Source organism: Echinops telfairi, unplaced genomic scaffold, assembly GCF_000313985.2.
Source record: "Echinops telfairi isolate 266 unplaced genomic scaffold, ASM31398v2 ScPeMD7_27;HRSCAF=92, whole genome shotgun sequence".
In the NCBI taxonomy this organism is placed as follows: Eukaryota; Metazoa; Chordata; class Mammalia; order Afrosoricida; family Tenrecidae; genus Echinops; species Echinops telfairi.
In genome coordinates, this window is record NW_022103924.1 from 4,433,779 (window position 1) to 4,448,571 (window position 14,793).

The 14,793-nt window shown below is 48.5% G+C and overlaps 1 protein-coding gene across 1 annotated transcript in view; it reads right to left on the reverse strand.

Annotated features, from left to right (window-relative positions):
• DAPK1 (death associated protein kinase 1) overlaps nucleotides 1-14,793 on the reverse strand; it is a 232,822-nt gene that overhangs the window by 3,754 nt on the left and 214,275 nt on the right. Inside the window, exons 20-24 of the mRNA XM_004714598.2 lie at nucleotides 11,298-11,486; nucleotides 9,896-10,093; nucleotides 7,340-7,478; nucleotides 5,474-5,594; nucleotides 1,192-1,380 (exon numbers count right to left, since the gene is read on the reverse strand). Coding sequence (XP_004714655.1) covers nucleotides 1,192-1,380; nucleotides 5,474-5,594; nucleotides 7,340-7,478; nucleotides 9,896-10,093; nucleotides 11,298-11,486 — 836 coding nt within the window. The remainder of the gene's footprint in view (nucleotides 1-1,191; nucleotides 1,381-5,473; nucleotides 5,595-7,339; nucleotides 7,479-9,895; nucleotides 10,094-11,297; nucleotides 11,487-14,793) is intronic.

Below are 14,793 nucleotides of genomic sequence, written 5' to 3' on the forward strand. Positions count from 1 at the left end.
CACAATTAAGTGCTGGCTTGCTTGTGATCTGAAAGCTTGGAACTTACCCAGAGATGGCCTTGGAGAGGCAGGCCTCACCAATGGTGATCTGCTTTGAAAAGGGGGCAGCCTTGAAGACCCTGGGAAGCTGTTCTAGTCTGCACCCCAAGGGATCTCAAAAGTCGGAATTGATTTGACAGCAGAGAGCAACAGCAAGAGGCAGCCAAGGGCCAATGTGGTTCATGCAAACACTGCTCTCTCCTCAGGGTCATGAGAGAGCAAGACCCACGAGTCCTGACAACTATGCCTAGTGCAGGGTCCTAGTCAGAAACAAGGGGTCGTGGGGGACAACAGGCAAAGGAGGAATAGCGATGCATGATCCACGATACCAGCCTCAGGGCCAGCTGTGGAACCGAGACTAGCAAGGCTAGCTCCTGATGTTGCAACATGCCTTCTGATTCCACTTGATGGAGGACTAGAAAAGCGAGGTCCCCTTTCAGGGACAGGCTTATGATGCAGTCACAATGGGGCCACCACAACTCACCCCCATTACCTTGTCATTGCTGGTAAGCCCCTCCTGCTGGGGTGTTTGGGTTACGATGACTTGGTGGATCTGTGTGCCAATCCTCTGCTGGAGTTTCTCCAGGCAGTGCAGTGTGTCGCCCTGAGGATAACTCACTGCCTTTCCTCACTGCCGGGCTGGAGTTGATAACAAGCCCTACCGAGCAGCCAGACTGATTGGTGGCTGTTCAGTCATAGCAGGTGACCAACAGGACATGTAGGGAGAATCTGTATTCCCTAACTATCAGAATCTGGAAAACAAGCAGGAGAATGGCTCCTAACCTGGCCCTGGAGAGCAGAGAACTTGCAGTTCAGCTCTAACGTGAAACAAACGAGCAACCTACTTGCCTTAAGTTGATTTCAACTCACAGAGCGTACATGTGTGTCTGAGTGGGGCTGTGCCCACAGGGTTTTCAAAGGCCGGCTTATCAGAAGTAGATCTCCAGGCCTTTCTTCGGAGGCACCTCTGGGTGGATTCGAATAAGCCTCTGACCTCTTGGATAGCCATTGGCACCACCCGAGAACTAGTCATATACCTGGAAATTGCCTGGGTGCTTGGGCAGTTTCCCCTCTCAGGTGTATACCTCTGTCAAGTCCCAGAGCAAGGCGCTGGAGCGCACCCCCACCCCCCACCCCGCCCCCGGCCATTACCTCGCCGGTGCTGTGGAGCTGCTGGGCTATGCGCCTGAGGTCCTCCACGCTGGCCAGGGGGTTCAGCTGGTCCTGCACGTCACACATGAACTGCTGCAGTGACATGAGCTGGTTGGGCCCATTGAGTCTCCTCCAAGAAGGCAGTGTACAGATGATCTTCTCACACAGGTGGGTCATTGGTGGGCACGCCTGGAGCACACCAGACCAGCCAGATGAACACACAGTGGTGAGGCTCTGTGGCCCGCAAGGTAGTGTCTAAACCCCATAATGAATTGCTACTCTTGGTGGAGTACATGGCAGCTGGGTGCAGTAGTGGATCAGAGAACCCTTCCCTTCTATGTGGGAGACCTAGGTTGTATTCCTGGCCAATGCGCCGCCGGTGCAACCACCACCCACCTGCCACGAAGGCACGAGGGTTGCTGTGAGGCTGAACAGGTTTCAGTGGAACTTCCAGGCACAGACAGAATATGAAGAAAGGCCTGGTGACCCACTTTCAAAAACACCAGCCAATGAAAAGCCTGTGGACCCCAACAGTAGGATTACACTGTACATTGGGTTGTTATGAGTTGGGGTGATGAGAGAACTAGCAGCAACAATAATTGGCTGTTAACTAAAATAGATGGAGGATCAAGTCTACTCTGAAGCTCCTAAGAAGAAAGGCCTGGCACTCTACTCCCCCCACCAAACATTCATTAAAAACCCTGTTTTTAATGCACAGTCTGATTCGGACATAGGTGGGATCCACTCAATGGGAACTGGGTTTGGTTTTCCTGGGGCAGCTCTTCCTTTGGAGACTGAACTTAAGAAGATCTACTTATTTCTCAAATTCTACAGCACCTTTTCACAGCTCCTGCTCATGCAAATGGAGTCTTCATGCTAATGTCTCTGGACTCAGTCACTCACCCATCTCTTGTATAAATGAGTCAGAGACTCACTCTTTGTACTGGGCCTAGGCTGTCTAGTTCTTCTCAGCAAACTGAGACCCATTAGCCCTTAGAAGCCTGCCAGTGCCAAGCTCAAATTTTGTAGACATCCATTAGTTTGAAAGATTGCCCACATATGGAGATATTGCCAAGCTCAAATTTTGTAGACATCCATTAGTTTGAAAGATTGCCCACATATGGAGATATTGCCAAGCTCAAATTTTGTAGACATCCATTAGTTTGAAAGATTGCCCACATATGGAGATATTGCCAAGCTCAAATTTTGTAGACATCCATTAGTTTGAAAGATTGCCCACATATGGAGATATTTTTAAAACCCAAACTCACTGCCAGTTGATACTGATTCATAGCGACCCTATAGGACAGGGTAGAACTGCTTCTGTGAGTTTCCGAGGCTGTAAATCTTCAGGGGAATAGAGAACCCCAAAGTGGTGATTGGTTTCAAACTGCTGTGTAACCACCACCTCACCGGGGCTCCACTTAAAAACAGGCAGCTCTGTGTACATCTTGTGCAACTGCGCCTAAAGTCAGCTAGCCACAGGTGTGGCTGCAGGACCCTCTGTAGCTGTTGCCGTTGGGGTTCGCTGACTCAGAGATGTCCCACACAAGTCCCTTCCTTTTCCTTTCCCCTTGGGGGTTCCTTGTCTCCCCCCAAAAGATTCAGTCTTTGGAACCCAGCGAGCAGCTCTGTCCTCCACGGTCCCCAGGAGTCAGAATGGACCCAGTCCCTTTGGGGGGGGCTCCTGCACTGATGGCTGTGGAAGGCCTCCTGGTATGGAAGGCCCTCCAAAATAGAGAAGATTTTCTCTATTACAGGAGAGTCTTTTTACCAGCAAATTAGGCAAATCATGGGTATTGTTCTTGAAAGATTATTTCAAATTAGATGAGTTCTTGGTAATTGGTTTGAAATGAGGTCTTAATCTCTTATTTTGGTTTATCAATTAGCTTATTCTACCATCTCATAACCAGTACACCTTCCTAATTAAAAACAAACAAACAACACCGACTACACACTGCGCCTCCTTCCTAATCGTCGAGTCCCTTTCCAAGTGATGTCTTTCAGCTTGTGGCACAGCTAAGTATCCGAGCTGAATACAGTCCCATGTCACAGGCACTTTAGTTGGCGGGTTCCATGTGCCTGATGCCAGGGGTACAGAAAGGGGTGATGGAGGAGTTCACGCTGTCCCTCAGCTCAAAAACAACCCTGTTAGAGTCGGTCTGACCCATGGTGACCATGTGTGTGTGCATGCGTGCGTGCGTGCGTGCGTGTGTCAGAGCGGACAGGACTCCACGGAGTTTTCAGAGGCTGACTTTTCCGAAGTCGATAGCCTTTCCACTGAGAAAAGTAGACAGTCTGGGCCGTCCTTTTGAAGGTTAACTCAACCTCTTCTTCTGGGTGAACTTGCAGCTGAGTATGTTAACCATTTGCGTCACCAGGGACTCCCCTCACAGCCTCAGACCATAGGCTGTCATACCTAGTGGGGGTTGGGGGTCGCAGCTTGGGGCTCCTTGCCTACTGCTGTTCCAAGAGCATCACCCAAGACCAATGGTGACCAGATTTCTCTGAGACCACGTCAGACCACTCCTGATCTCTGACTGGGCCAGAGTGTGATGGCACACTTGACGTGAACAGCCAGAAGTGGGTTTCTGGATGAAACTTCTGAAGGCTTGTTGGGTAAGCAGGAGTCTGCTGTTTGAAGTCCGGTGTTCACTGTCAGCCCAGCAGTCAGGATGGGGGCGCAAAGGGGAGCCGGAAACCCACCCGGTTTAAACTCAAGCATGGGCAACAGGAGCACCTAGCATTTTGCCAGTGCAAAGGCATTCCGATCAACTTTGAAGAGCTTTTGGAATATGATGGACAGTCACCTTCAGAGATCAAATCTTTCATCTATCAAATGCACCAAGAATCTTTTTCTTGGTCTACGTAATTTTTTGACTTAAAAAAGGTTGAATTTATTGATAATAAATAAAATGAATCTTGTTTTTAGAAATTTTTATGTTGATAAATACATCCATATATACTCGAGTATAAGCTGACCCAAATATCAGCCAAGGAACCTAATTTTACCACAAAAATGGCATTAAAAACTGTGCTGAAAAACTCAGTTTATACACGAGTATATATGGTACATTGTATTTAGTAATTTCTGAGGTTTTCTATTTGGGTTTAAACTTTCCCCCCCAGTTCCCAGATTGTTGTTATTCTTTTAATTACACTTCTAAATGTCCATCCAAGGCTTTGCTTTCACTTTTAACATTTAAAGTCTTTAGCCCACCTAGAATTTGTTCTTATGTTATCCAATAATGTTGGCACTCAACCGTACTACTATTCTTTTTAGGAAAATCGGTAGCTGTGCCAGGATGAATTTTTTCTATTAGGAGGAAATCACCCCTTTGGTCTAGAGTATATTTCCATAGGGTGCTTTACGCACACTACTCTGCTCCACTCGCTTCCGTGCATCAGTGACCGTCTTTACAATAGGACAATACGTATGCTTTGCTTTTCTGTCAACATTGCTAGATGAAAGAGACCCAGGGCCCTCAGTCCTGCGGGGATGCTGACTAGAGTTGTATTAAATTTACCTAACCTTTGGAAAATGAAATATTACATGATGTCCTGCCATCTACGAGCAGTCTTGCTTAGATGTTATTAATGTCCTGCAATCAGTTCTATCAGTGACTCAGTAGTGATGCCTCTTGCTTTTAGCATTTCTAAACAAACCACATGAAATTACTTTTACATTGTGTATAAAAGAAATGTTGTGTTTAAACAGCAAAGCAATAGGAATTTCATAAAATCCGCAGTGGTCTGGTGTTGCCCTCTTCTCTCTCGACTTCTTCCTCCTCACGTTGGGACAGAGAACTCAAGCACAGTCATGGAGCCTCCTGGGAAGCTGGCCCTGGGACACCCAAGCCAGTTGTGCAGTGAACTGAGCCTCCCCAACACATTCTGAGTATCTAGTCCCTCTACCCGTTAATATGACCCTGTGCAGAAATAGGGTGCTTCTGTGGTTCTTTTAACAAAATCATGCCAGAGTAGGGTGGGCCCTAAACCCAACTGCCTTCTAAAGAGGAGAGACTCAAGCCGGGAACACCAGGGGCTTCGGGCAGTGGCTAGGCACTGAAATAGACCGAGAATGGGCCTTCCTCTAGAGCCTGGCCTGATTTGGGCTTCTAGCCTTCAGAATTGTGAGAAAATAAAATTTCTGTTCTTTAGTGAAACCTGCGTAGTCAGCACTTGCTAACTACAACCCAGGAGAGATGCTCAGAGACCCAACCTGGATCCTTCAACGCACCTACCAATAGCTGGGCCCAAGCTGCCTCTCGACGGTACTTACGGAAATAATCTGGCTTCGAATTTCCTGGAGGTGATTTCGGAGTACCTTCATGTCTTTGGACCCAGAAGCCCCAGCATCCAGAACGAACAGCTTATTTGAAATATGAAGGTCATTCCCAAACCTATGAGGAAGAACAGTGAGCGGCCTTGTCAGCAGTGATTCTTGCCAGGCTCCTATGGGCCCCAAAGGAGGCAAGGGAGGTGGTGGTACCCTGAAAAACCTGCTGGACAGTGGACTCCCACAGTGTAAGGAGTGTGGGAGCCTGGAGACCTTGGCCTGCACCCTTGAGTTGTAAAAATGGGCGCCCCACTGTCCACCAAGCAGCAGCCACACAAGGAGGAAAGCTCTAGGCTTCTGTGGAGAAGACAGGTTTGTGAACAGTGAGAACAGGGGCACTCACGTCCCGGTGACCACAGACCTGGAAATGCCAACGGGACTGCCAGGCTTCGGCTCAGGAAGGCCACAGGAAACGTGGCTAACATTGAGAGTCAAGAATTGGAATTACTATGAAGCATTGGCAGCTTTCCAGCTCCTCTCACTCCCAAACTATTTTATTAGGAGCTAATCCAGACATCACACCATTCCATAGTCCAATCATAGCAAGCAGTGTTGTACAATCACTACCAAGATCAGTCCCCAAACATTTTCTTCCTTCTTGACCTCCTGATAGCGGCTCTTCCTTTACCAATTACCCCCCCCCCCACACACACACACACTCCCAGGAGCCCTTATTCTATCTAGTTATTATCCGCTTAGATTCACCTACAGAAAAATACATAACGGAGAGTCAACAAGGCTCCCAACAATGACAAAATACAACTGAGACAAACCTCAATGTTAAAAAACAAACAAACCAAAACCCCCCCAAACACAGAAAATATTAAAAAACAAATTACACACAAAGTATATAAAAAGGGAGATCCAGTGACGAGGTTTTAAGTGTTCATGTCAGATTGATCATTTTAATCCACCGTAGTCGTGTCTGCAGTGCTCTCTGTCTGTACAACCTGGTGGTCTCCACCCCTCAATGACGGCTGGAAGACAATCACCAGAGGAGGCTTACTCCCTGTGGAGAGCCTGCAAATAGACGCTGGGCTTCCACCATCATTCAGAGCCTTTGCACACTAGACTGGATATTATATAATTATTATTACGTAATTTACAATCCTTGGATCATGGATTTTGACAGACCCTCAAAAATGTGTGGGTATGTTTACATCGTGACCCGGTATTCAGAACTGCTTTTACAAATTACAGTGTAGTCTGACATTTTCCACTTGAATCTACCCCATCCCACCCCATCCCCATTTATACAGAGATGGCTGTCACCACCCCTCCCCGCCTCCCCAGTGAGTTCCAGGGCCCGGGGGCTAAGTTGCAGGCTGCCATTTTGAGAAACACTGCTTCGTGCTGTGGAGCAAGTCAACAGGTGAAGTCCACGCCCAAACAAAACAGGTTACTTGGACTGTCAGCAACGTGCGTGTGGAGGAATGTGGCTTTTATTGGGTGTCCTGTCACTGCTATTTGATTTTGATTCAATGCTTTGATTAAAAAAACCAAAACAAAAATTTTTCAAATAGGCAGGCCAGGAAAGAGTCCACTCCACAGTCATTGATTGTGACTCATAGTGGCCCTTCCGGGCAGAGCAGAACTGCCCCAATGGTGTCTGAAGCGGTCACGTGTGCTGGGAGCACCTTGCTCCCACCACGCAGCTGGGGGTCTGCAGCGCTGACCCTGCACCAGGGCTCCTAAAGCAAGGAAAGGACGACCGTTCCTGACTTTCTCCAGTGGACATTATGTTCTGTTGTATATTTCACCCTGTCCACTCGCCCACCTGGGTCTGAAGACGGAGTGGCTGTCCCTTACCTGTTCCTGATCTCTTTCAGCAATGACATGTCTTTGTCATAACCAAATTCACCTCCAGCGGGACGAGGGATGTTCATGATGTCAGCGTGAGTGGCCACCAGGATGACTCGCAGTGGGTTCTTCAGCTTACCACCAAACGCTTGAGGGCGGAAAGAATACCAGCTCAGGAGGTGGGTCCCCCCCTCTCCCCACCAGCCTCGTGCTTCCTCAGCAGGGTATGCAACCTGCCCACGGGCATAGTGTGACTCGCAGCCCCACAGAAAACACGGGAGCCTGTCCCCAAGTTGCTGCCACTGAAAAGAAGCCTCTGGAGGTTGGGCTTCCAGAACAGTTGCTGACACATGGACTAAAACCAAACTGCAGTGCACCAGCCAGCGCTGCCTGCCTGGTGAGGCAAGATGCAAGTGGTGACATGGTGAACCGGGAGGACGTCATGCTGCGTGAAACGAGTCCATCCCAAACGGACAAATATTGTAGGAAACCACTGTTCTAAGAAGTCAATAAATGGTTTTCATACTAAAGAGATGCACTGTCATGGTTCTTAGGGGTGAGATGGGAAGGGATGTACACAGTTACGGACCAGAGGGTAGACAAGTGCTGACTCAAGTGGAGGTAATCAATACACAACAAGAAGGATGTTAGGGGGAAACGATGGAGGTAGGGGAAGACCCTGGAAGGTTTGCAAGAGTTAAAGACAACAGAAGTAAAAACTGTTATACATACAAACTGGCAAGAGCGATGAACCATGAATAGTGCCTCGATAGATATGTAGGCTGAACAGGGAGGAGAGGAAGACCAGGAAGGCACCCGAGATTGGTATTGTGTATTAACCTTTGCTGCAACTATATCCATAAGCCGTGATGGAGCACACACAGGGCAACACTATGACAAGTTCTTAGACATGAAGAGTCACTGAGTGGGGGCTCAGGACCGTAGCCATCTCAGGGGACACCAAAGTCAATGGGCGTGACACAGTTCACTAAGGCAATGTTCTACATCCGACTTTGGTGAGTAGTGACAGGGGTCTTACAAGCTCATGAGCGACCTTATAAGGTACAATTAGGTGGCTCTCCCGGTCTGGCGGAAAGGAGCGTGATGAAAATGGAAAGACCCCCGAAACAAGTAGCACATGGAGGGATGGAATACGCCGCTGTTGGTCTCCAGCCCGTGAGGCAGAGAGAACAAGAAAGTGGCTAGTTACGCTGCCAACGACTCTGAAAAGGATCACAAAAGTACAGTGAACCCTAGCTAGACTCGGAGGAAAATGTAGACTAGACCCCCAAATCAGGAGCGAGACCAGCCTTCCTGCTCAGGAAGCAACCGGTAGGACCCTACGGCTATGCCCATTTGTCACCTCTCGGGTCTGCAACTGGACTCAGCGTGTCAGAATCATCAACCGTTGAGGAGCAAAAGGGCAGCATTTACCCCAGGACAAAGGAGGAGGAACGGAAAGAGGCACTATGGAGATGAAGTGGAATAAGCAATGCTTTTGTGAGGGACTGGCAATGAAGGAGATGAAACAAAAGGTGTGTGAATTGTTGAGGGAACAACTCATGACCAACTCAGCAAACCTCACTTAATTCCCAATAAAGCATTTAAAAAACCAAACCAAACCACAGAGAAGCCCTGCATGCACCCTTGCCAAGACAGAGCCTCCACATTGGTGGGGATGTTTTTAAAAAAACAGGAGCTGGAAGCAGAAAGCCAGGGGCAAAAGGCCGTAACTGCAGGGGCCCGAGCCCAAGCATCTACGTGCCTCTCTGGGGGACGCGAATGCTGAGTCAGATTTCCTCATTCTTTAGTTGCCTGAAAAGACCACAAGAACACAATTCTACCCTATCCTATCTTATAGGAATAAAGCTTTGTTAATTTAGTCAGCCAGGATGGCTTTTTCTCCAAAACACCAGCTTTTCTTCTCGGTGGAACTGTGGGATGAAGGAGGCTTTACTTTTTATGACTCCTACTAATCATGCTCCCTTTGCGTCAAGGAGGGTGTGCATGTTAGGTGCCACTGAGTCAGTGCCTGACTTGGGGCCGTACCCCATTGCACCAGATAAACGCGCCTGCACCAAATTGTGGCTGTTCGTGCAGCGGCGTACTGTGATCTATGGGGTTTTCACTGGATGACTTTTTAGAAGTAGACCGGCAGGTCTTTCTTCCTGGTCCATCTTGGTCCAGACGCTCCACTGAATGCACACGCCTTCTGAGAGAGTGGTCTCCCACGTAGGTGGTGCAAATCCCACTATAAACACTGCTGCCTGCCTTCAAGTAACCAAAAAAAGCCAAACTCACTGCCACTGAGTCCACGCTGACTCACAGCGACCCCTGTGGGTTTCCAAGACTGGAACCGTTTATGGGAGTAGAAAGCCCAGTCTTTCTTCCAGGGAGTGGCTAATGGTTTTGAACTTCTGACCATGTGGATTGTAGGAACCACTACACACCAGGACTCCTGCCTTTAACTAAGGGGCTGGGGGAAATGAGGACCCCAGAGATAGAGGGCTGCTTCTTGACGCTCTGCTGGGAGGTCAGCCCCTGTCACCTGGGTGCTTGACTTACCAATGGCCTCTTCTACAGGGACAAGAGACTTCAGGAAGCTCAGCCAGAAAATCACTTGGTTCAGCTGGATCTCGTAGGGTTCTTCCAGGCTAAAAACGATGACGTGGATTGAGGTGGGGTCATTTGCAGCAAAATAATCATAACAGCAGAAATACACAGGATTTCCAGAGAACTCCCACACGCTGAAATCGCCGACTCCTACAGAGAAACACATATGACTGCCATGAGGTGCCACAACCAAGTTCCAAAGTTTTCCAGCACCCTGTATGTTCCATGTAGAGACTGCCTCTGCAGAGCCATCCTTTTACCGCCCCCTACTGTGACCTTGTGGAGGGTCTGGCTCAGGGGTTACAGGACAGACCTGGGCCCGTCTTTCTCCCTTGGAGCAGCTGGTGGTTTTGAACTGCTGACAATGCAGTTAACAGCCCAACACATAACCACTATGTCACCAGGGTTCCTGTTTTTTAGTCAGTAGTTGGGTGCAAACCATCTGGGTGACCCAGGGATGTGTAGCTGTAGGCCTATTCCATTTTCCATATCTTTTATCTTTTGCAATATGGTTTCTTAAAATGTTGTCTTGACATAGTTTATAGGCCCTGGCTGAAAGCCTCGGATTTCGCTGGCTGAGCAGATGCCCTGGGAAGCCATTGCTTTGATTGGGCCTTTGGGTTGAGGGCATGCTAACGAGAACAAGACAAGTGTCTTACTGAGAGGCCATGTCTGCAGCCACCCGCCAACTCCAGAGACTTGTGCGCACACACTGGTTTGGAACAAACGTGGGCTTCTGGATGGACTGGAACCGGAGAAGCAACCGCTGTGACTCGCCCTTGTGTACTGATAGAGTCCCTGGTATAAACAGCACCCTGAAAGGTGGGCAGGTGCCGTCCTTGGAAGGAAGCCCTGGTGATCACCTTAAAATGGCTAGTCCAGAAAAATGATACGGAGCTCGCTCAGGCCTGTTGACAGGCCTGGGGTCACCACGAGGAGGTGTCCACTCCATGACAACTGGTGTGGGACCCAGAGGGCTGAGCTTCACTTGTTATGGGGATGAGCCAGTCACACCTGTCCTGGGCCACGCCCAGGATTGGCTTGGACTGACTGAGCTGTCTTCCATCCAGAGCACAGAAGCGACAGGCACCATAGGGAACTCACAGCCAACAAGGTGACGCAGCCTCTGGGAGCCTACATGGTCTCGGGGCTGGGACTCTCTATGGGGGCAGACAACCTCATCTGTTTCTTGTGGAGGAGCTGGAGGGTTCGAACTGATGACGGCGCTGAGCTGCTCAATGGGGCTCTTCATGGCCACGTGCAAAGGGGCACTGAGGCTCTTCTGCTTTGAAGGGATGGCTCATCATTGGGGGGTGCACGCACACAGTAGGCAGGTACCTATACACATGCTTACCGTTCAGATAGGCGTTCTGGATGTCTATGGCTTTGGTGGACTGGTCGTCGGCCGAGCAGTGCGGGTGGTGGGGCGGGGCCACGAACACCTCCAGCACCCCTTTGGTGAGCCCCGGCTCAAACATCATGCTGCGGCTGCGCACGCTCACATTCTCACAGCCAGGGTACAGGTTGCTGCTGCTCACGGAGACTGCAGGCCAGAAAGGAGAAAGTTAGCACCCTGCGTAAGGCACTGTGTACGCTTGGCCTCAGCCGGAACACTCCATTTTCTGGAACATCCTCTACCTTCCTCCTCACGTGTGGTTCAGGATATGTGGATCAACCAATGGGAAGCACTAGGAAGGGTGGGAGGAGTGTTTCTGCCCTGGGCAAACCCTCCTCTACACTTCTGTATCTCTCGCTGACTTTCCACGACCTGTGTCATCAGCCTGTTGCACTGTCATGGGGTCCATGTTGCCACCAGTATTTCAAATACAAGCAGAGTCACCGATGATGAGCAGGTTTTCGCTGAGCTTCCAGACCCAGGGAGACTAGGAGGAAAGCCTGATGATCTACTTCCAAAAACTAGCCAAGGAAAACCTTCTGAATCAGAGCAGAGTGCTAGTTTTAGAAAGGGCACCAGGGGAGGGAAAGGATACCGTGCTTGAAGGAACCGAGGAACAGAGACGGTGCAGGATCATAATGGCCGTGTCAATGACATAGACCTGCTGGTGATGGCGCCAATGGTGCAGGACTGGGCAATGCTTCCTTTTGACGTGCAGCATCGGGTTGGTGCTGACCTTATGGAAGTCAATAATAAGATGGGTCTTGCTCCCTCTGATCAGCTTCCCCATGACTCTGGCTTCCTTAGAAGCACCATTTCCTTCTCTTGTCCTTTTGACCTCAGGGAAGGTGCTATGGAGTGGACTGTGTGAAGGGAACCCTGTGTGGAAGTGGAGGCTATTTTTTTTAATTTATTATGTGGATGAAGTCATACCAGTGTAGGATGGGGCGTAAACCTAATCTTTTCTCAGAGGTAACTTGGAAAAAGAGACCTCCCTACAAACAAAGGGACACCAAGGGAAGACACGGCCAATCAACACGTTGACACCTTAATTTGAATGTGTAGTGTTCAAAAGTGTGAGAAACTAAATTCCCATTGTTTAGAGCCGCCCACACAAGCTGATCACAGCAGTACGAGGAGCAAAGACAAGAGAGATGGCTCCCTTCTGCTTCTAGTCTCTGGTGCTTCCCCTCCACTGGCACGTTCCTGTGAGCCATACCCATGGCCCTGGGAGGCCGATCACTGCCATCTCCTGGGTGAGTTCTCCTGCTCGGGCTTGATGGCTACAGAGCAGTCTCACTGCTGTGCACAAGGCTGCTGTAGGTAGAACACAATGCGATTCCACAAAGGATTACGCTATGGCATGAAGTGGTCCTGAGTCTAACTGTGAGAACATTACTTATTATTATTATTTTGTAAAGCTATTCCCACATTGCTTCTCCCCACCCCAGCCCAAGTTTATTTGCATGTAACTCACATAACATCCAATGCAATACTTTGATCATGTCCCCTCAAAGACCTTTCAATGGCACCAGCAGCAAGTCTCAATTTGTGGCATTACATCTTACAACATCTCTCCAAACTTGCTAAGCTTTCCTTTTAATAAAAAAGAGAGTGGGCTACAGTCAATGTCTCATTTTTAATTTTATGTATGGCAACTGGTGCTGGTTTTCCATTGATGGGAATTGTCATGGATTGAATTACATCACCCCCAAGAATGTGCATCAACTTGGCTGGCCCATGATTGTCAGTGGTTTGGCAGTTATGTAATGGTGTAATCTCCATGATGTGATTTGATGTGATTAGCCAAGGGAATTAAATTAGGGTGGGATACAGATGCTTATTCAAGTCACAGCCCTGATCCAACATAAACAGAGTTTTCTTGTAGTGTACCCTGCGACCCTTATAAGAGATCAAAGGAGAGAAAAGCAAGCAGAGAGGAGGGACATGACTACCAATGAGAAAGAAGAGCTGGAGTGGAACCTGCTAGACCCAGGGGAAGACTGACACCGAGATTCTTGGAGATCTCCAAGGTCCACAGATGTTGACAAGAGACAAGGCCCTTTCTTCATAGCTGACAGAGAAAGACACCCCCTAGAATCAGCACTCTGAATTTGGACTTCTGTTTTCCTAAACTGTGAGGACATAAATTTGTTTGCTATTGCCTTTTTGGTAGTCTTCTGTTATAACAGCATTATATAGCTAAGATAGTAATTGTGGCAGTTACATAATTTCATGTCAACTTGATAACTAGGTCTAGGTACATTCTAGCCTGTCAATCAGGTCATAGCCTGATGATGCCTCCTGTGGGTGTGGCCTTCTGCAAGGATTCTGGGAACTTCCTCTCTTTCTCCCTAGAAGTGGGCCACACTTTCTCTCTGCTTCACCTTCCTGTTGAGGAGACACCCTTAGAGAGCTGGAGGAGCCACATGGAGACCCATGTCAATGCTGAGATGCTTCCACTGGCAATGGATCCACAAGACTTTCCACCTGTGATCTTCCTGCATTCAGCATCATTTGCATGTGCTCTGTGAGTCTTAAGAGGAATGTATGGACTAGTATGGACACATGGCTAAGATCAGACTTATGGACTTTATCTGGACTGGGCTGAGGGTGATTTCTCAATATACAATTACTCTTTGATATAAAGCTCCTTCTTATACATACGAGGTGGTATCCCCACCCCCACCCCCACCCCCCCAAAAAAACCGGAATTACAATGTGTGGAGTCGAGTTTCCATAGTATGCAGCGTTTTTCCCACTAAGCGAGCATCGAGCAACTTGCTATGAGTTAGTGTACCTAGTGGCGTTGCCTGGGAAGGTTCTCTCCGGTCACAGTGAATTTTTTTCATAAAAGCAGTTTTGCTCAAACCTCTTTTTTTTGTAATGGCCAATTTAAGAGAACAGCAGCATGGACCTGTGAAATTTTGTTTCCTGCTCAGGAAAAATGCCACAGAAACTGTTGTGATGTGGAACATAGCCTACAAGGACAGTGTTATGGGAACAACTCAAGTATACAAGTGGTTTTCTCATTTCCAAAATCTCATTCTGGACATCTGTCAACTTCTCGAATGGATGAAAATGCCGATTCATAGTGCATTTGGAGTTCATTCCATCAGGTCACACTGTTAAACAAGCTTTCTATTTAGAAGTTCTGAAACAATTGTGTGACAGTGTGTGACAAGAAAGACCTGATTGGTGGCAGACAGAGGACTGGCTCTGCCACCACAGCAATGCACCTGCTCAAGTAGTCAACTCAGTGCGCCAGGTTTTGGCAAAAAAACTGCATGCTTCTCTTGCCTCCCACTCCTTAATCACCTGACCTCCCACCACGTGACTTCTTTTTGTTTCCATGAATGCTAAAGAACATGAAAGGACAGCGATTTGACGACATAGAAAAGGTAAAGGAAAAAAAAAGGGAGGTGCTGTCAGCCATCCAAAGAGATGTGTTTGA